General features: G+C 34.8%; 1 protein-coding gene across 5 annotated transcripts in view; it reads right to left on the minus strand.

Annotated features, from left to right (window-relative positions):
• The window catches only part of LOC135836010 (myotubularin-related protein 3), a 53233-nt gene that overhangs the window by 17915 nt on the left and 11653 nt on the right, over positions 1-23665 (minus strand). Inside the window, exons 1-2 of one of the 5 annotated variants that reach the window (XM_065350559.1) lie at positions 21714-22137; positions 9452-9791 (exon numbers count right to left, since the gene is read on the minus strand). In XM_065350559.1, the coding sequence (XP_065206631.1) occupies positions 9452-9791; positions 21714-21777 (404 nt within the window). In that variant the 5' untranslated portion in view covers positions 21778-22137. Of the gene's footprint in view, positions 1-9451; positions 9792-21713; positions 22143-23665 lie in introns of those variants that run through there. The other 4 variants (XM_065350562.1, XM_065350558.1, XM_065350563.1 and 1 more) reach the window with 4 other exon arrangements.

The following is a 23665-nucleotide window of genomic DNA, read 5'->3' on the forward strand; positions in this document are numbered from 1 at the left end:
TTTGATGTACAAATGCACTAGCGTTGCTACGACTAATACTAATACAGTGCAATAACTTGCAAGATTCTGCTGTTTAAAGAGGCGTTTCCTATACAGAGATGGCATGAGCCAGCGTTAAAAGCTCATTACTACTCATAAGAAGATAAAAGGAAACTGCAAGGCGGCTCGCTTCGGCAATCTCGGCCGTCGTCTCCACTGAACCAGTACACCAGATGGCGCTGTACCGGTTGCAGTGTTGCCGCCTGCCTGGGCATCAAATTACCACTGTAGAGTGGTAACATGGAGTCCCAAGTACCCTCTACAGAAGTAAGGGCATAGGCTCTCAAAATTTTTGTATTTCGAGCAATAAAAAAAAAATTTTCATGTGAGGAGTTTATTTTTGGATTTAAACATCTTTTTGAGTTTGAATGATGGATTTTTAGAAAGTTTGATTTTGAAAAAGAAAAACCAATAGACCTAGAAATTCAGAAAAAGAGAAACTGCATTCAGCCCGAGCGAAGCGAGGGCGAAAAATTCTTAAAATGTGCTATTCAAGTCTCACAAAAGTTGGTAAGTAATTAAACCTCTTTATTAAGACTAAAAATTTTCAAAATTTATTGACATTGACGAGTCCCAACACGATCAGCACATTTGGGCAAATTTGCTGACTTTTTATAATTTGACAACTTTGGGTAGGTGGTCCGTTGGAAAAATTGAAAGGTATACATAGATGAAAACTGACCAAACATAATGTGATTTTTATGAGTTTTTTTAAAATTGAGAAATATGAAAAGATAACCAAAATATTGCCCGAGCAAAGTGAGGGCGAAAAAAAATTTTGTGGAATTTTGTTTGAAAAATAGTGGTTTTTAACCATTTTAAGCACAATTTTCACCAAAAACCGAAATGAGTTTGAGAAAAAATGCAGTACTTTTCAGGCAAAATGCAGTACTTTACAGTACTTGCAGTACCGAGGATTTCAATGCAGTACTTTTACAGTACTTGCAGTACCTGCAGTACCTGTTAGACACCCTGCCCCCCCCCCAATATCTCATCAGTCATCACTACATCACTTCATCGTCCTCTCTTCCACTCAGAACACCTACTTTTAAAAAATAAGTTCAGAACTAAAAATTTTCCGTTGTATCCAAATCCATTTATGAAAAACCCAGAGTGAAGCAGCAATTGTTCTTCTGAACTGAGTAATTTCAGTAAGAAAAATCGACAAGTATCATCACATTCTAGTTATTCCTTCGTGATCATGAGCATTGATTTTTCAACGATCGTATAATTTGTTTCTATCAATCAGCAATCACAGCCACTTTGCATTCTCTCTTCACATCACCAAATCTATATTACACTGTTTCTTACACCATAAAAGATCTCTACTCGTATTGCTGGTACGCCATAAACATTTACAAAAAAAGACGTACAATCGTTAACCTCTCGTTACTCGAGATGAGGTATACGACTTCTACATGACGACATAAATCTCATTAGTCGATAGCTCAATACTCAACACATCAGCAAGTACACGATATGCAGCGTATAAAAAATTATATTACTTTTCAAAGACGAACTTCAATCAAAACTATACGCGCATCGGCAACAATACCCAATAAATTCTCTTAAACGGTGCTCAATATGGTGAGAAAATAAAAAGAAGGCAAAAGAAGGTCTCGGGATAGTCTTTTTATGAGCCTTCTATAAATGTACTACACTACTAGGTAATAATTCAATACATCGTATCTCTACGAGTATACAAGCAAGTACATCAACTATATACATAACATACATGTCGGCCAATTGATGGCAAATGAAAATACCACACATATCGCCAGTGATAAGAGCCGATAATAGGAGAATTACGAATAGAAGTGACACGTCGTTCGTAAAAAAATCATAGCAAAAAACACATTCCTTTCACCACGTGTACCGTACCCCCATCCACAGTTCCACGCTTCTGCCGTCAAATAAAAAGACGTAACTGAGCGAATAAAATAATGAAGGTATGCAGATGTATTGTAAACTGTCTCATATTACGTACATACAAACAAACACTATGTGTATAGACACACCATCAGCACTATTTATGTATTTACGAAGGGAAAAAACACTTACGTTGCTCTTTTCCAAGTCCCAAGTCTCAACCCATCGCGAATTTACCGCGTAACAAATTCCTATCGCTCGCTATCGCATAGATAAAGCACTTCATCTTACCAATTATCTCCTAACCTATCGCAATAAAATCACGTAAAATAATTGCAACCTCGTCGCAGACACGCTGCTACGAGTATTATTCCCTCTCGCCAACAAAAAACCACTGCCATACACAGGTGCTGATTAAAAACCTATTTTTAAACACACCGCCGCGGCCATCAACCGAATCGAAACTAGACAAAATCAGTTTTTTTTTCGCCATGGTTTAGGTCTACCTCCTACAGGTACTGGTAGTACGTACATAGATATAGGTATGCAAAACAAAACGCTCGGCTGCTTTTTGAACATTCTGCCGGTGTACCTCGCCAACTTCGACTCGACTACAATTCCAGGAATTTACCAGGAAATAAGAATCGTCGTGTGTTATACAAACCATTTACAGAGAGAACGGTAAAGAAATAGTGCAAAATAGGTACGAGCGAACCGCGTTAATTAATTGAAAATTTTTTATACCATTGTCGAGGTTGTACGTTAATGGAAGTCATCCTTATGCGACCCTTTCTAGGTTTTCTAATCGATACTTTTCTCTTTTTTTCCACTTTTAATCATACACACACTTTTCGCGAACATATTCGAGTGTCGATTCTAATCGACCGCATGGTGTACATATGTACAATGTACATGAAGAACGTGGTTTAAAAAACCATACGAACTTCGCCAAATATTTTGTTCCGTAGCAATAAGGTCACGAATCACAATGTAGGTAAATAAAAAAGCGTCCTTAGAATCGAAAAAAAAGAAGAGAAAAAATTACTTTTTGTTGGGTTTTTCATCGCTCAAAATTTTTCAATATTTTTGTACGAAAATGTATCCAGTAAGATAAGGCGTTGGTCTCAAGGTGTGTCACGTCGATACTGTAAAGTTAAATCGTATTTCGTGACTTTTTTAGGACCGCTAGAAAACTTCAGTTTTTATGAATTTTTCTCAGAAAAATTTGTCTCTGATAAACTAGAACTTTTTTAGAAAAATTGAATTTTATCATCAAGAAAAACACGATTCAACTCGGTGAAAAATTTTGATGAGACTCGACTGCTTTTTTTATTTTTGGTTCATTCTGAAAATATTGACTTTCTAACTTAATTCAACTCAATTTTTTTTTTTTTTTTTTTTTTTTTTTTGTAGAAACGAACCAAATTTAAATTTATAAAAATTCATCAGTAACTGAAAAATTAAAATTGAGTTTGAAAAAATCCATTTCTAAAAAGGATTTCAAAATAAAAAAAGTTGCTGCTTTCAACTACATACAATAATATTATGTATTTTTACCACCAAATAATTCACATTTTTTATTATTCTCTCCTCATTCTACATGCTTCCTTCAATTTTGAAAAACAAATGTTTGTTATTTTGCAGTGAGCGAGATGAATAGGGAGGGGGGGTCTCAAAATTTACGTAAATAATGCGATTTAAATTAGGCAAATACTCACTTATAAAATCTGAATACCCAATGCTTCGTTAATTTCCACCTGCAATTCTGAAAATTTCTCAATCCTACTAAAAAATTCACCACATCAAAATAAGTACAGCGAATTCGCAAATCACACCAACAAGAAATACAACCCTTAATCCCTCAAACCTGTTGCAAAACATCACATATTCGCTACACTGACACGATTAAAATCGTAATGCTCGCTATTTAGTCACATTCAATCAGAACATTAACAATCAATAATCACAATTTTTTTCGCTCGCAATACAGGTAGGGTACCTATACTACGAGTACACTACGTACATCTTCGCCTCGCCACCGCATCGAAAACGCAATTTGAAAAATCGAACGAGGAAATCATTACTCTCTCGCGTCTGGCATGGCATCGTTGTTTGACAAATAAATTAACACACATCGTAAATTGTAATTTATTACGTTCATTGTTCACTTCACCACCCCAACGATAAATACATTAGAAAACTCGTGTACTACTTTCTCATTTTAGAAACGTAAACAAACGAAGCGACCGAAGCACGCGATTTTCGATTTTCCATCCTTTACACACTTACCTACATATAGTACCTAAGCCAATCCTTAACACGTGAAAAATTCGAAAAATACTCTCCGAAGTTCGTCCTCTTTAAAGTATCGTCCTTGACATTGAATTACACGATGAAGATGTATTATATTTTTCATCGTCGTCGTTTTGGGAGAGAATGCGAAAAAAAAAATACGGATATATTTTCTTTAAAATTCAAACATCAACGTCGTTCGTCGCCGTTGTTGTTGTCGTAGTCGTTCACATCGTTAATCTACCAAAATACTACCTCGGTACTCTAAATCAATCTATTCAAATCGAAAAGCTCGATAAAAGCTCCAAGTACCGGTTAATATTCATGACGCGATGCTCTGGCACGTATTTTTTTTTCTTTTTTATAAATCATTCCGAACGTGGTTTACGCACAACGAATAATTAATAGAAGAGGAAGTATAAATGCGTTCATTAATATCCAACACACTTACGCATTGTTTCAAATTAGCATAATTTTTCAAAAATTAAAACACGCTTTTTCAAACCTTTGGCTCTGGGACTGGCATAGAAGAAGATACGATGGAAGTGAAACCACTCAACGGCTACTATGATTCGACATTTTAAACCGATGTTTTTTTTCGCTCCTTTTTTCGTAAACTCGAGATTTATTCGTAAAAATACGAGAACCGAGCTTAAACCTTTAAAAAAATAAAAGCTTTTTGTGGAAAACTACGACACTTTGTTACAAATGGAATGAATCGTTTAGATCACGTGCTCGACTGTACAGGGTGATTCGTCAGGAAACTATTCAAAGTGCACAACACTAACATTATTCGAAACGAATTGCCTTTGAAGTGCATTGGAAGGTGTAAATCGCCTAGCTCTACAAGGGCAATGGTTAAAATTCATGAAAATCAAAATTTTTGTCAAGGTTTCCTGTAGACAAAAAAGGGACGTTTTTTTCGTCATTAAAATTGAAGCTAAAAACAAATCAATTTCAAAGAACGAGTCCAAAATTCAAGACGACAGCTTTTCAAAAAATTTCGAAATTGAAAATTTTTTCTGTTCATCCCACTACTAGGCACACAGTAAAGCTGATGCTATTAAAAAATTAACCTCTTTGCTGGAATTGTTTACAACAAAGGCTGAAAAAACACCTTGATTTTCACCAAATCCAAATGCGACATTAGGAGGGGAGAGGGTTCACTTCTGAGTTGAAAACTCTAACACAAGAAATTTTAGCCATCAATCCCGAATTCCCCACCTCAAAGGAAGATGAAGCAGAAAGTTTACAAAAAAGAGAAATGAAAAAACATGTTTTTTGTTTTTTTTTCAGAGTGAGATAAAAATGTGAGATTTATATTTTCACAGCTGTCTGACCTATTGACCTTCAAATTGGCTGACTATACTAGTCTCTATCAAAGATTCAAAAAGTATCAATTTTTTCGACGTTTAATAAATTTAAATCACCTAAACTGAAATTTTCAAATAAGCTAGCTGAATATCCTATACTCACATGCTGAACCACCCTGTATAATCACGCTCGCTACACCACAACATTCGTACTACCAGCATAAAAAATATGCAATCTGTTTGAAAATTTTATCAGCAACAAAATACCGCAACAACCGTTAAATAAAATTATCGATAATTGAAAAAAAACCTCTATAATTAGAAACTTTCTTATCAAACAGAAAACACAATTCGCATCTGTGTTTAAACAAGTAAGTACTGTGTGTACATTAACACGATTCTCTATCGAGATTAAAACCGAAATTCAATACTTGAAAATCTAACACGCCGCGCAGCGAATTTTTTAATTTTACGATACTGTAACGATTTAATGCAATAAAAAAATCGAGCCGGAAACCAAACCAGATTGCAACGAATGCTCTGAAATAAATCACTTAAAATAACGCGTAAAGTGTTTCGCACTCTTATTCTACGATTTTCACAAAATGTTCGAAACATTTTTATCGTCCGAGCTAATTTGATTTTCGACCAATTAAGTACCCTACTACTACGTAGTACACGTACCTCTATTTGTACCTACTACACACTTATCTAACGTAGACGTACCAACGAGCGATCATTTTTTTTCAATTTGAAAAAAATTATAAACGCTCGCTTTTTCGGTTGACTTGGCGTATTAAACGTTATTTTAGCATCAGTTTTGTACACCACAGCATCGCGTCACCGAAGCACAGACAAGGTAAATATTAAGGCATTTCGTGGAAATCTAATTAATCTGCCAACCAATATATTATACGCTATAGTACATATATACAACTATAAGCTATAGAAATTCTCAATGTCACTGTGATCGGATTTAATTTCCGTATGATTTCCCCGTCATAATGATAACACGATTCATTGATACGGAGCAGACTTGTTTTTCATTCACGATGAATTAACTGTGCCTCCCATTTTCATAGAAATCATTTCAAAAAAATAAATTGAACCGTCTTTTAATTTTGGTTCAAAAAGTTGAGATTATCAGACACAATTTTCTAATGACCAAAATTGAACTTCGAATAAAAAAAGCGTAGATCGGCATTGCTTACTAGGATAGTCCAATCCCCCCCCAACAAACAAAAATCAACAGGAGAAATATTGAAAAATGACCGTTACTGCAACAATGTTTGATGCATCAGAATGTTCATGATATTTCATAAAATTGCATTTACCAAGTAGCCTACCAGCTGTTGTAAAAATTTAACCATCAGTTTTGAGTTATGACGAAAAAATAACATACAGTAAGTACCAATTCTGAGAACACTTTGATAGCCATATCAAACTTTCAAGAAAAATTTAAAAAATACCAAGTGCAAGTATTCACACAGCTTTATTTTCTAATTTTTTATGTTCGCCGCATAACAGCGTTTACAAATATGGCAAATTTACAGCGTCATATAACACTCCACTAGTTGGAATTTTTCCATTTTTATAAATTTCTCATCATCTTGAGAAGATAATTTTAAGAAAATACCTACGAGCAATATTCGCGTTTATATAAAACGAATTATGAAAAAATACGACAAAATAATAGAGTCGTCCATTTTCGAAGCAATGCAATTTTCAAGTCTCAGGAGGTCTCTTAATTGATGTGAGAATTAAGATTTTTCTCAGAAAACCTACATTCTTTCATTAAAAAAATTTTTTTTTGAAATATTTTAACAACCACGAAACATTACAACATTATTGCTATAACGTCCCCTTATATAAACTTCAGTAGCTCTAATTTGGTCAGAAGGGTGTTTGTTTGATACCATGAACCACTGATACTAACATTGGCTGAAACCGAGATTCCGGTAAGAAAATGAATTCTTCACTGTGAATTACCGATAAGTAACATATCAACAGGTAAGAAAAGCGAGTAAAAAATTTATTTCCTGGCCGTGGCTCTTTAGCCCAAATTTGAGTTGCTGAAGTACACGTGGAGGGGAGATATGGCAATTTTTTCAATTTAATGATCATGACTGCATTAAATGAAGATGTAAAATAAAAATGTCAAAAATTCGCCAAAAATCGAAAACTCAATTGTAGCATCCAACAAAATTGGGAAATGAGGGTTGAGGGTTTTTTGAGGTCCTCTTTCAACTTATCCACGTTTCGTTTCAATTGGAGGTTTCGAAGTCAAGAGATTCAAATTCGGCACGCCGATTTAAAAGGTGGCCTAGATGAGCTTTTAAAGGATTTCAACCTACGAATCCTTTCTTCCTTTTTTTCAACAACAATTTTTACAGAACACAGTATGACGTTTTCAGAACCATTCAACATTATAGACTCAGAGTTTCTCAGGTTTTCTAAAAAAAAAATGGCAACTTTACTCACTACGTTAAAACAATTTCTAATTAAAAGAAGAATCGCCTCGGTTCAATTTCCGCCTCGATACATAATACAAGATCCTTCAATTTCGAGTCTACATTTCCTCATCCAATTTATGAGAATTTTTCACGACCAAATTTATTCTTTACACTTCATCAACCACAAATCATTCGCATATTCATTTTTCGCCACACAGAACCACGATACGATACCACGTAAACCTAGACACATTAACTTTCAGCGATAACCAAAAGATATAAAACTCTTTTCAAACCCACCAAACCCCGAAGAGGCGAAGACACGTTCGACTACGAATCAAAATATCGTGATAAATACGTGCACTATTGCTGGTACTTTCAATGAGTTCTGAAAAGAGGAAAACTACAACCTGGCCATTTAAAAGAGCCAGGAGCATCGTCGTTGGTGAAATTTTCATACATCTTTCAGCGCATTTAGGTGTAGACTTTCGAAACTCGTCTTTTGAATGACATCAACTAAACTACTTTCATCTGTCGAGTTACATCAATGCAAAATCATCTCAAATATCGTGAATACATTAAAACAGAGGACATACGGCGGCAATGTTCACCTTGATAGCGTATGATCGTGCACATTACAGCGAATACTATTATGTTATGCGAGTTTGCAACGACAAATCATACACATACAGCATATACGAGCATTAAATCGACGACAATTATCAGCATACTCGTGCTATACACAAACATACATACAAGCAACGTGTGCAGTTTCTCATTTTATAAAAAATCGCCAACGCTTCAAACGCGGGGTCGTTCACCTAAGTACCATATCGATATTATTTCACGCGGGCTTGCACCGCCATAAACGACCAAATATATTTCTATTTAACACAAGGCGGCGCGGCCGCGGCAACGCCACCGTATAATACGAGTACAAGTAGATAACTAAAAATTTACAATGAAATTTTCACACAGCCATCAATTTAACCCAAGTCGTCGCGTCGATTCGATAGATAAATGATTTGTGTATACGTTTTTCAAGCGTGAAATATTCGTTCGATGAAAAATTCACTTTGAAATATTACTCTTATAATATGTATTTCAACGCGGTCGCCTTAAAACTAAATGCAAAATCGACATTGATTCTTCCTCCTACCGCCATCCTCCGTTCCCATCATTTTCAATCGTCCTCCTCGTATACGTAATTTGGGATACCGTAGCATTGAAAATGAAAATTACAACGCACGACACGCCTCGATAAAATATTACATTTATAAATACATTCATTACGAATTAAAATAGAAGAAAATTTTTTTAAAAAACCTCGCGAATAATAATCACGTGCGAATTGAAAAACATGCATTCTCTATAGAAATTTTCAATGCGATTTTCTCGTTCCACGGACGAATTTTCGTACTTTAATTACACACGCCACCCACCTACTCGGGCTCGAAAACCCATTAAAAATAAGTAATTACTCACCTATAAGTTCTGCAATCTTTACAGGAGATATACAGATAAAACAATTCCTTAATTTCGATTCCTTCGATTAATCCCAAAGGTATATTGAAATCTCCTTTGCCATCTTTGCCGGTTTTTTGATAATATACTCGGTAATTGGATAAAGCTAAAACACCATCGGCGATTCGCGCGATGTATTCGATAGATTCGCCGCACAGTGGCGTAAAAGGTGCTTGAATAGAAGCTGATTCCAGTGTCTCTATGAGTTCTTTCTTCGGGTATAATTCGGAAGCTCTGACGTGCAACATCGAGTTCATACTACCCGAGTCATCGGAATCACTCACACTCATCGCGTTGTGTTCTGGAAAAATACAAAAAAAAAGAGAATAATTAATAAGCGATTCGAAAAGTTTAATCGGTTAAATGATTTTTAAATGCTGAAAAAAGTATCAAAAATGAGAACGGATTAACTGGTTTCATAGCTCGATGATGTTTCGCGTTTCAAGTTGGATATTTGGGAGATTATAATAAAAAAAGATGTACAGAGGTCTATTTTTCAAAAAAATCTCTCTCCTTGCTCATTTACTCAACGGGAATCACTGATCTGAGAATTCAATAAAGAGCGTCGTTTTCTGACAAATTGAAGATATGTACAAGTTGAAGATGATTAAATTTAAATTCTAATTTGTGAACAACATTTTCGTTTCTTTATTACGAAGTATTTTTTAACCCTTGAGATATATCATAGGAGGCGAGTTCTGTAGTCAGTGAGATGGTGTTGTTGTCATGCATCAATTCATGCAACTTCCAGTGGCCGGTGACGTAGCCAAGATTTTCTCCAGGGAAGGGCAAAACAAGAATTTCAATGTTTCAGAAGATGCAATTTGAAATAATTTTCTGACCCTTCAAATTATAAAATCATTTCATGAAAATGGAAATTTTTCGAACGAATTAGTTCAGAAGGGAAAAAAGACTCATTTTGTATGTTTTACAACAAATTTTTATCCACAAGAAGAGGGCGAATGTCCCTTTCACCTTCTCCTTCCTTGGCTACATCGTTGGCGACTTTTAGCCACCATGCACGTAAAATGTACGTGGGGAAAAAACGATTAAAAAGCGACATTTATGATCAAATGATATGATCAACAAAAAATATAAGAACAGAATTAAAAGTTTTTCTGAGTTTATTTCAGAGGATGTTTTCAACTTTTTTTCACCACCTCCTCCCACCCATCCACTTTCTGAAAAAAGACGATTGACTCATGAAAGACATACTCGTACATAGAATGGGTCTAAAAAATGAATTTAATATAGCGGTTTTCTTGCCCCCCTTACCCCATTTAGTGACAGGGTGTCTAATAACATTTTCAGATTGAAATGCAGGCGTTTTGTAAGACCTTTTCAAAAGTGTATACAGAAACTTAGGCAGTGTTTCTCTGTGAGAAACCCCTCCCTCTTCTAGACACCCTGTTCCTATTAATATGCTGTAAAATTGTTTTCGTTCAAAAATCATCATTTCATCAGTTCTGACTTCTGAGGACAAATGAATGCCATTTTTCGGTTTTTGTCTCATATAACTTTTATTCAAAGCTTTCTCATTAGGGTTCGTTGAAAGCTGTAAGTGAAAATTGGTCTAATCTGGAAAAATTGAACCGGTTTTCAAAGTGCAAAGCCAACTTTGATCGAAAGATACACATTTCGATAACCTCAACTTGAAACAGATACTGGATTTCGATGTTTTAGCATTTTTACATTTTTTTTTTTACATTTGATATAGACTTGGATTGAAATTTAAAAATATAATTTTTCCATTAATTCAATACCGGCGAATTATACTTGATCGATAAAACGATAATGCAGCACGAACGACATCACTTTTACGACCTTCATTCAAGATCACAGCAGGTAATATGTGCGAACAAGAGCGTCTCTCGTCTCATTTATCAATATAAAATTTGTCCTTGGCAACGTTATTCGGTGCATCGATGCATTGGACACAGAGAAAAAAAACACTTCCATTTTCAACCGAGTCATACCGATTTATTCGATTCAACTATACGCAGACATTTCTCTCTCCTATCTTCCAACGTATAAGTAAGATAGATATGGCGGCGATTTTTCGCTGTTGACGTCATCGACATCCACTTTAGTAGCACAACCGCGAGTATGCACGAGTAGTATGTAATGTAGCGTACTTGGTACTTTTTTTTTATCCATCCAGCCAAGCTATATACTCGTGCACTTCATTCACATCAAAATAATGTGTGATGAGCACCGCGAAAAGAAGTTACACTATACTCGTAAGAGTAAATCTACCTACTACAGTGTACACAAACATATACACGCAGACGTTCGACTATATAAAAATTATAAAACGTCGCATATTTATAGCAACAACTCGATAACCGGTTCACCTTGTCCAATTAATAAAATAACCACAACATAACAATGAACTCGACCAGCTGAAGAAAGAAAGCGCGATAAAATTATATGTACTTAGAGCCTACAGTACTCTGCTAAGCAACTGAGCCAATTTCTAGCCAATCTCGCGCTGCATTTAATTCAATGCCTAATCGCCTACGGTTTCATTGAAGGAAATCGCAATTGGCAAATTTCGAGGTCCTTGGCGAAATTCAAGGGAACCATTATCCCTATACAAACTACAAAGCATTTCAGTTTATGACTGACTGTGTCTTTTGCAAATCGCCATCAAAAAAGTCGATCAGTTTTTATTCGTTAGTTTGTTTGTTTGTTTTTACAGTGGAAAATCGTATGTTCAACCCTCAACAGGTTTGCATAAATCGTTGTAGGAAAAAAATGCAGTCGAACTTGATTGGAATGCGGTCTATTTTATGGCTTGCTGAACACGAAAGATGAGTAAAACAAGTGAACAGCTCATTGCATCGTACACGGAGAGAAAAAAAATAGTATTAAATACTATTTTAAAAATAGTAAGTGCGGAACAGGTCGAAAAATAGTATAATTCACTAACAAAAATAGTGATTTTTCAAACTATTAGAAGTAGTACAAATCACTACAAAGAATAGTAATTTTCACTGGTTCAGAATGGTAAAAAATACTATTCTGCATAGTACTTTATACTACTCCTGATAGTATTTTACCCTATTTCATGTTGTTCATTTCACTATTCTTCAGTTGTACTTTTCAGTGCTTTGCACTATTCCGAATAGTGAATTTTAAGTTGGTTTCCCTCTACTTACTTTCTCTTTGGATGTTTGGTTCAAGCGCTGGTGGTCTCCTCCTACCCTGCATAACTGGTTCCCACGGACAGAAGAGGGCTGTTTGTCAACTTCATTTACAGGAGTACACCACCAGTGCAGGTTTAGAAGTAGGCATTAAAAAATGCATATATGGCAATCGAGCCTCATTTAGGGAGGTAATTTTTTTCATCAATTTTGGGCAATTCATCCCCCAAACATGTGTATTTACAGCAAATAATTTTTCAAATTTTTTGAGATGTGTTTGAGCAATATGTGATATGTTTATGAAGGTGAAACATTTTTTTGAAAAAGAAATTAGTCATTTGTGAATTATTTCCAGCAAAAATACACTACCTAGACCTACCTACTTTTCATACTAACATTGCAAATATTATTTTTCCTTCACAAAGTAACTAATGGGTAGGTATATTTTTTAATTTATGAAAACTGAAAACTAATACATTTTGTTCTGAAAGTGCTTTACATTAAAAAAAATACCAATACGTAATTGCAAAAGACAAATGATTTGGGGGTTGTGGCAATCAAATTTTTAGGAGTTTAGGTATATTCATGAGCAAATTACTGCTATTTTAATTACACAACAGTAAATTAATGAACTTGTAATAAAATTCAAGTTATTGTTATGAAAATCGTTAGAATTCATTTACTACTCCATGTGGTGCATTATACAGAAGTTCATAGTATATTTTACTATTATAGTAGTAGATGTAAAGTGCTTTGTGAACATAGTAAAATATACTAATTGTGTATAATGAAATTTACTATTTTGAAGAGTGAATTTCACTATTTTAGAATAGTTCATTTGACCATTTGAAATTTTTACTATTTTTATTGGTATAAAATACTACTTTTGATTAGTAAGTTGAAGAATACTATCAAAATGGTAATTTTTACTACAGGTATAGTTATTTCAACTTCAACTGTAGTGATTTGTACTATTCATTTTTCTCCGTGTATTAGAATCCCACAGATACCAACAGCTACGTCAAAAACCTAACTTTTCATCCATGTGTAGACCAATTTTTTTGAAACAGAAAAAAAAATTGATTTTGTGAGAATTTTAAATAAAAATTAATGCATGTAGTCAGTTCAATTCATTCAACTCATTAGGGGCAATTTCACTAACACCAACTTTGGTACCTACCTACTACCTACCTATTACAGGGTGTTTCATGGGCGATTTAATTCTTTCCACCTGATAAGTAGGCAACTCATGCTGAGCACAAGTACTCGTAGATATGTTTGCTCAACTTTTGGATTGAAGAAGCTGAATTTATGCACACATAAAAATTTTCAAAATGTTTTGCTTGGATCAATACAATCAATCCTTCGTGAAATTTCTTTTTAAAAATTAACATCGAATTCGTGCTCACTGCTCAAAAAGGCCGACAAACTCCAATTTAACATACTTTTCACGATCATTTGGAGTTGGAAATTTTTTCTAATCCCCCGAAATGACAAAAACAAAATAACGAATTCGAGAAATTCGATCAGCGTTAATCGGAGTAACTAATTTACCCCACTAACCACAAATCCAAAGTTGTTTCAATGGAAGGGGAGGAGTAGAGGTATCAAGATAATTCTACATTAGACACCTTTTGACAAGACAGTTCATCAGAGCTCAAAAGATTTCAAATCGCATTCACATCAAACCACATGTACAAATATGATGACCAATTTTGGTCATTGATAACGGTAATTGAATCATTAACGCAATACGTAGATAACCACACACGCGAAAATTAATATGGACATTACGTAATTGCACACTGGACAGTACAATCGCTTGCGAACCTTCCTACACTATATTTCCGCTTCGTTCATATAGTTTCAACTTCTATAGGATACCTATTTTTATCCATATCAGCGTCAAGAGTCGCAGACGATCACACGTAACCAGTCGACTGGCATTTTCAACGATTACGCATCCCTCCCAGTCTACGTAATCGCAAGACGATAAACCTGTTTAAAAAGCTAAACCGATAATTCCATCTCTTCGAATATTCCATTTTCCATTCTATTCCGTGTGCAAAAATTCCAGTCGGCGAACCAGATACCAGATTTTTAAACATTGGAAGTCGCACAAGCCCGAGTCAGAAGGACACTAAACTACAGTACAGTCTACGTCCGACCGACTGATCGACCAACTACGACGATGAGCCGATTAATTCGTCGCGATTTCGTGCGCCCTGAATACGCGACTGCTCGCATTTTTAGAGCTGCTTGTGCTCGTTTTTAATATCGAACGAATGGCGAAAAAAACCCACACTTTACAACGGTGACAAATTTTTTATCGCTTTTTTGCCTACGACATAATGTAATTGAAATTCTTGAACGCGGCGATAGAACGAAAGGCTTTATCGCCTACCGCAATCCGTACGATCTACAACCTTTTCATCACCTGTTTTCCATATAACTTCAATAATAATAATATAAGATGGAACGCGTAAAATCTTTATCTGCTTATATCGTGCCACAATATTATACGTATTACGTACTATGGGATGCGTCGACTTCGAGTACCTTTTCATATTTTCACTTTCGATGAGAACTTTTTCAAATTAATGCGAATAGTTTTTTGACGATAACAGGTTAACCTTGCTCATAGAAACATTTTTGTGATACATGAGATTATGTACCAATTCAAAATCGCGTAAAAAGCTTTTCTAAGCTTTCGTGTTGTTTTTTTTTTTTGCAATTCAAACTAGAGCGGCAGTCGTTTACAACGTAATTTACCAATAGAAATTATGCAAGCATTTCATAGAATAAGATAATGCAATATGCAAGTAATTTGAATTCAGTTTTCTCATTAAAATATACTTACTTATACAGTTATATGACCAGAAAAATTTTGAAAGGTGGACAAAGCATAATTTTAAAGAATTTGAAAAACACAATTAAAATGATTACGAGAAAATCCAACAAAATTGAAGTTATTTTTGAAAAACCGCACGAAAACCTACTCAAAATGAACCAAATCACAAAACTACGGGTCTCACAGGGATAGAGAAGTGCACTTTTCAGAAAAGTAATTTCAGTGAAATGAAAAGTGAAAAGTTCATTGAAAAGTTTGAAAAGTTGTGAAAAGTAAATCGTGTGAGTCTCATTTTTAAGCTCTCTGTAAAAGCTTCAAATTGATGTATTTTTTGCCTATTCAAAAAACACAAAAAAACAAAATCCTATTTTTTCTCGAAAAGTGGTAATTTTGAGCCTTTCTAGAGTTTCTAACATTTTTGGGCTTTTCTGTTTTGAAAAAAATGTTGTGAAAAATATCAAAATGCAATTGAGCACCAGTATATGGGTGCTGAATTGCGAAGGTGGAGGAGTGGAGAGAGTGAAACTTGATATTTGACTTCATCAATGAGGCCAGTGTTCTCTGATGAGTGAATTGATTGGTCACTCGCTTTTTTTTTTTTACTGAAAACTGAAAAGTGAAATGAAAAGTAGGAACTTTTCTTTTCAACTTTTCATTGAAAGAAAAGTACTTTTTACTTTTCACTTTTCAGACTGCACATCTCTACACAGGGAGCTAAAGGTCTCAAAATTCAATTTTTGGTCAATTCTGCAAAAAAAAAAAAAACAAAAACCGAAAAAAATGTGCGTATCAAGCGTTAAAAAGTCAAAGAGTTCATTCCCAAAGTTGTAGCTAATCCCATTTTTCAACCTTTTCCAAGTAATCTTTTCAAAAATTTTGGGCCCAAAAAATTCCTTAGGGACCCTATGACTTTCTCACACTTGATGTATGAGAATCATTTTTTTCATGATTTAGTTGCCTTTTTAAGCGGAATTGACCAAAAATCTGAATTTTTGAGACATTTGGTCTCTTGTGGGACCTATAGTTTTGCAATTAGGCAACTAAAAATTTTGTGGTTGCACTATCATCTTCCTTTTGCATACTCGTGAGGTTTCCTTGTAAGCCCTTTTGCGTAGATCAATGTTTTTCACATAAAACTACATATAATTTAATGTAATAAAATTGACTTAAAAAATCATGTTCGTCATTTTCGAATAATTCAACTGATTTTTCCAGATTTTTCAGAAAATAGAAACGTCATTTCACAGGACGTTAGCTTGGTATCTCGAATCACATCGGCAAATGGTAATTGGGGAGGGGGGAGAGTGACGAGAGATGAAATATCCGCCTATTCGCTGGAAAATAACTCATCACAATCAAGAATTTCACCATAACACAGATCACATTTGAGTGGGATTGAATGGAGGCGATTCCTCTCAGCTTTCTTCATCCTTCCAATAAAAAAAAAAATCACTCCTGCGTCCAATTTCAAGTAGCTAGGTACGCAGGCAAATATGTAACCAATGTTCAATGTACTTCTATGTATTTAACTACATACTTTTATGAATCATGTCCGGCTTAAAATATGTAATGTAAATGACGCATCGTATTGTACCACAGACAAGAGGAATAACCGCGCGAGAGGTGATGAAATTTTGCTAATACAAGCGCGTGTCGCTATGGAATGGTCACACTGGGCTAATGCGTGAAAATATTTAGAAAGTATAAACGGTATTTTTTACAAGTATTTTTGCGAATTGATAATTTTTTTCCACGTATGGAAACGATGACGCCGAGGAAAGTGAGGTGATTTGGGCACAGGTGTACCTACACGAGGAGGAAAGAGGAATTCATATAGATAAACGCGTCGAATTCAACTTGAAAGAATAGATTCGCGAATAGAAATATGCTGAATTGAATTCTGTAATTCGATACTATCGTAGGTATTACGAAATTCTCAAGAAAAACGCGTAGGATTATAGAATAGTTTCATTGTAGTTTTAAATATTCCGAACCAGTTTTTCCCTTTTTCTCTCTCACTCTTTTTTTTTGCAACAGAGGAACGTATTGTCGGAGAATTAAACCAGCAGCGTCGTCTCCTACGTCAACCAACTCAAGTCCACGTCCAGTCGTCCACCACGGTTACTTGACCACATGAAACTGAATTAAAGGTTTCGCTCCACTTGTTATGGTAAGAGTATACGAGAGTAAGTCTAGCCAGCGGAAACAGAATACTCGACCAAATATGGTTTTACAGTGAGGAAGGTAATGAAACAAAGTGGATTAGATAATTTATCGATGGTACTTTACCGATAGGTGTTTTTATACACACGAGTTTTAGAAAAAAATTGAATGAGTTTCTTATTATTATATACACATTACACACACAGAGGTACATTTTCTTTCGTAAATCAGTTATTTTTCATGAAAATTGTAGCCAATTAAATAAGGATATTTTTTTGATAAGAATGGTGAAATGCTAATATCCTTGGATTTGGAAATGAATCACAAAATATATGTGATCTTCAGATTTTGACTCTTGCCTTTTCAAAAATCTATTTTTGAGATTTGAGAGCATTTTTTATATTTTTGTCTTCCTTTCCCCGCTCATTTTCCGAGTAGTTCTCAACATCGAGCGACAGAATTTTATTTTTTTAATCCCCCCCCCCTCTTTAAGACGAGTCTAAAGAATTAGGAAATACACTTGAAGAACATTCCGCCATCACGACTGATTTCCTAATTCAGGGTGTCTACCAAAATTTAATTCTCAAAAATAGCGACTTTTAGCGACTTTTTTTCGCGACTTTTAGCGACTTTTTTCAGTTAAAAGTACCCCCCCCCCCAAAAAAAAAAAATTTCCAACGTAAAAATGTTTTTTTCAACAGTTCCCACACCCAATTTTTCAACAAAAAAATGGGATTTTTCAATAGTTCCCATGTAACATGAAAAGAAATTTATGAAGAACCTTTTTTCGCGACTTTTTTTCAGTACCCTCCCCCCATTTTCTAACGAAAAAAATTGGGTTCCAATAAAATTTGCACTTATTGGGTGGTGGGAGGGGGGAGGTTTGGACAACTTTCAATAGTTTCCATGTGACATAAATAGTCATCCAAATTTTCGAGCTTTTCTTTTTCCTTTTCCATCTACTTAACTTTCTTCAGTTCTAAAATTTCAATTTCTTCGATTGTTCTTTTTCTAGTCATTTCAACCACTAATTTTTCTTTTTGTTTAAGCGAGAAGTTCGTTCTTTCACTTCAAAACTTTGAAAGTTGAATGATATTATTTCAGAAATTTCGATGTGTAAAAAGAAAAGAAAACAAGCCCGAGCGAAGCGAGGGCAAAAGCTTTTGAAAATTTGACTTTTGAAAAGTAAAAAAACACGTTTTTCTTCCATCACGGGCCCTTTCTTTATTGTCGGACCCTCCAGAATGAGCGAGTCCTAGGTAACTCTCGTCGGTCCTGCTCCTCCAGCAATCTAACAATAATTTCCAAAATATTACAATAGGTACATATTTCTAAAAATACACCTACATAGCCCGTACGAACCGAGCCAACTGAGGGCAAAAGCACTGGTAACACGAAAATTCACAATTCTCCAGAAGTGAAAAAATATCATTTTTAATGTGAGAAGTCAATTTTTCTATCATCAAGACTCAACGTTTGGCTAAAGAAAACGAAATAATATGCCCGAGCGAAGCGAGGGCGAAAGCTCTTGAAATTTTGAATTTTTATGATTATTTAAAATGCTAATTTGGCAGTAGCATTAACATTGAATAATAATACGAAAAGTTTTTAAAATTTGAAGTTTGGACAATTTATAGCGACTTTTTGGTATTTTTAGCGAAAATCGCGACCTTTTAGCGACTTTAGCGCCCTATTTTCAAAATCGCGACTTTTCGCGACTTTTAACGCTATAGCGACCTGGTAGACACCCTGTAATTTGAGAACGAGATGATTCATAAGTATAATGTAGTTTCCACCAGAGGATTCTCTTGCAGCAAAAAAACTCAAGCACATGCCGAATATTCTCCAATCGACCGGAAATCTCACGTTATCGATTCAAAAACACCAAAAATAATCTCCCGCAAAATACAACCTACACTTTCGAGGTCGTTCAAAATTTTAAATATTTGTCAACCTTGCAACACGCACATGATCGATACATGAACATCACATACATAATATCAACACCGTCGTACACAATGATAAAAATTTTCGGCGTTTTTATTTCATCCAACTGCGTACTCAACTGACTCAACTCATATATGTAGGTACACTCCGATGCATTTTATAGTTTTTTGTTTTCGCACATGAATTATTCATCGCGGTTTAATCAACTTGCGTATACGACTTTCGTCCGAATACACCACCTGGAAACCTTCCATTTCATTTAAATCATTTCGCAGAAAGATAATAGGTATATACCTTTGTTCGAAGTTCATGCACGTTTTAATCTAAAACGCTATATAATTTTAATTATCAATTTTTCCGCACTTCTCGCCAACGATTCCAATTCTAATAAAAAGTTTTATAATTTTTGAGCTTTTAATACTCGCGACACGATGATAAGATCAATAATCCCACATTTTTCTTCTCGTCTTTCATTAATAATTCGAGTAGATTGAAACCCCCTCTATTGTACGACCTTTCGCGGTAAATGGCTCGGAACAAAAAGAAAAACACTGATAAAACTTAAAAGCGTTAATTTTCACAAAACTTTCAAGAACCAGATAAATAATATGTACTAATAAGTAACATGACGTAATACCTCCTTTAAACTTATCGTATTTGTGGTGAAAATAAATCAACATTGTCTTGAGGTCAGTAATACCGCGAGAATTGAAAATTTTCACATCGTTCACAAAAATACATCACGTTTAACCATCGAAACCAAATAGAACGTAGAAAAACAAACGCATACATTTTTTTATCAAATCACATACTCGTACATATAAATGATCACTTTATCTCGAATTGAATTTTCAATGTGCCGAAAGCTTCGAACATACAGCGTATCACATCGTGGCATTTTAATCTCATTTTCATCATTAGCGTGCTTGAATAATACGATCATGACTGTTTATATCGACTCACGATACTTATTCAAATACGGACGTCATTCATAGTGTTCAACGAAATTAAGAAACTAAAAAATTGAGCTATTTTGTAGAACCCCATTTTCCACGAACAAAATAACGGGAGGACAAATTGGTCACACTTGAACCCTTCGCAGACCTAAAAGCAAAGTGAGTAGATGATTTCAAAACCTCATAGTGTTTACTTTTTTTGAGAAAAACGAGGCTCTAACTCAACAAATTACTTGAGATGATGGCAATTTTGATATATAGGTATTTAAAGTAATTTTCCATTCAAAATGATGAAATTTTCACCCCATTCCACCCAACTATTAATTTTCCTCCTCTGTGAGTGAAGCACGATTTTCATAAATAGAAAAATCAATATTTTCATTGAAGCTCTAGTTTGAACATGAGTCAGTTTTTGAAAATATATTGATAAAATTCACAAATTTTTTGTGACCTGTTTATTATAATTCAAAACTTTTCAACACCTTTCATAAATCACTTTGAAACAATCAGGGAGCCATGAAATTGAAACTTGAACTGAAGAACAACTAATGAAACTATCAAATGATTTAAAAAAAAAAATAAAAACTTGACATTTGTATCGAAAACTTGAAACAAAAAAACTATATACGAGTACATCTTCTGTACTCTATAAAATATGCGAAATATGGAACATTGTAACGAGAAGCGTAACAATGATGTACTTGCTACCAGAGCTAAATCACGACTGATGGACTGAAGAATAAAAAATTCGCAACATTGCCCATAGATTGGAAGGGCGAGCGAATCAGCTTTTGACTGGAGAAAGAGTAACGCCCACCGATGATGAGCGGAACAACTTCAAAAACGGTCAGAAAAGTCATAACAACTTGGGCTATTTGCTGTTCTTTCAAGAATTTTTTATAGCTGTCAAGTCCTAATTTTTTTTAAAATTCTCTAGAACAGAAGCTTTTGAATATTGAAAAGTCAATTTTACAAACACAGAGAAGGCAAACTGACTTCCTATCTCCTTTGCAATGCTGCTTTGAGGGTTGGGGTTTCTCTATTTCTATAGTGAACGGATCTTTTACTCACATACGAACCAGAGTTATCAAAAGAAAACACCAGAGTTAGTCTGTCAATTCAGAACATAACACTCGAACATAGCGGAGAGGACTATTTACCTGCGAAATGAAACTCTCTGTAAGCATGGGATAAGAAAATCCATCTTTGCCTTGATCCGATCATTCCAAATAGAAAGTACACATAAAGATACCATAACCCGCACAGAGGAAAAGAAAAGAAAAGAAAAAAAATTATCACATTAAATAACCATTACAAAATCGTCGAAAAAAAAAACATGCTCGCGTAACGCGCCACAAAAAAAATTCGATTCGCCATTTTATAAAACACATTTTTATACAAATAACATCACCTCATTGAACACGAAACACACTTCTAAATCACACTGGTATCACAAAAGCATCTAAATTGCTATCAGTCGACCAATGTGTTAAGGAATAAATTCGTTTGATCGATATTTCCGTAATAAAAATGGGGAAAAAATCGTCGATTCAGAGTACATAGGTGAAATTTTCACTTCGAGACCATTACCGGTCGTTACAGTTCGCGTTTGATTACAATAAAATAATAATAATAACGATGATAAAAAAAATACAAGTTAACATTATTTTAATCCAGCCGCAGCCAAAGCGTACACTACTGTTTACAAAACATCATTGTCATGATTTATGTCGATCCGTAGGTACCTACTCGTACATTTCGCAATATTGGCATGATGGCTGTTCGAATTAAGGTCGAAGAGACTTTTTCCATTGTCACGATAGAGCTTGCATTTTCTTCCTTCCTTTTTGTTTCTTTGGTCCTAATCAAATCCCATCAACGCGTTAATTGCTCAGCGATTTTTCACATTTGTCCACACACAAAGACATCGTCAAAATCGCTTAATTCTCTATAAAACTCGCGCGCATATAAACGCAAATCGTCATAGTTTTTGGAGCGATTCCAAATCCCTCTTTTCTCTTTTTCGACACGTCGTTAAAAATCGTAAACGTAGAAAAACAAGAAGGAAAAAAAACGATGTTAATGATCGCTTTATCAAAACCAAATAGTAAAACTGAATGTTCCGTTCGTAAAACAAGCTTACATGTGGTGTGAAAATGATTAGACTGAAGCCGAAAAAACACGTCTTTTCCAGCTGATTTCTCGATTTTCAACTAGAATTCAATAAATGGGGCATCAAAATGACCGAAATTTAGTTGAATGATCGGTACTCACGTTTTCCTTCTTCGAGCAGAAGTACATAGCTTGAAAAGCTTGGCTTTTTGCACGTTTTTTGATCTCACTTTTCAGGATTCTTCTGCGAGTTTTTCGAGAGCAAAATGAGATGGAAAAATTTGGTCAAAATTTCGGTTATTTTGGTGCCTCATTTATTGAATTTTGGTTCAAAATCGAGAAATCAGCTTTAAAAAAACGTGTTTTTTCGGCTTTAGTCTGATAATTTTCAATCTGACCTCTTCGTACATTATTTTTTCCAGACAAGGAGGTAGGGGGATTAGAGCGAAATTTCACGCTGTTTTGGTTAATCCAAGACGACTGTGTAGGTAGTTGAATGGTGCCTTTTAAACAAAGTGAAATAGGTCAGAATTTGTAAAATGGAACTAGGTACATTTTCGAATTCGTTTAACTTTACACCAAACGTCGCGTAAACGGTAATTACACCCTACGGATTCTAATACCCTTTTCATTATAGGGTTTCCCGAGTCTTATTAAATTCAAAAGACGTTTTCCATCAAATACCAGTAGTGGGAGATATTTAAAAAAACTGGTCCAAAAATAGAAGCCCCAATACGTAGGTCTAGAAATATTCGAAGTTACAAACACAACCTAGTGACCTGGCCATTAATTTCCTTCCAAACATAGCTGCATGTAATTGTAAGAAGGAGATCTCATCCAGCACAGGACAGACCAGGCCCTAATGAGGTTCTGAGGGTAAAGAAAAAAGCCTCAAAGAAGGTATTGAATGAGACGAATAATGAATTACCGATTGTAAAAATGTTACGCTCCTAATATACAGAGAAAAATTTCAATTTCGGGTTATTTAAAAATACCTACT

This window comes from Planococcus citri, chromosome 2 (assembly GCF_950023065.1).
Source record: "Planococcus citri chromosome 2, ihPlaCitr1.1, whole genome shotgun sequence".
Lineage (NCBI taxonomy): Eukaryota > Metazoa > Arthropoda > Insecta > Hemiptera > Pseudococcidae > Planococcus > Planococcus citri.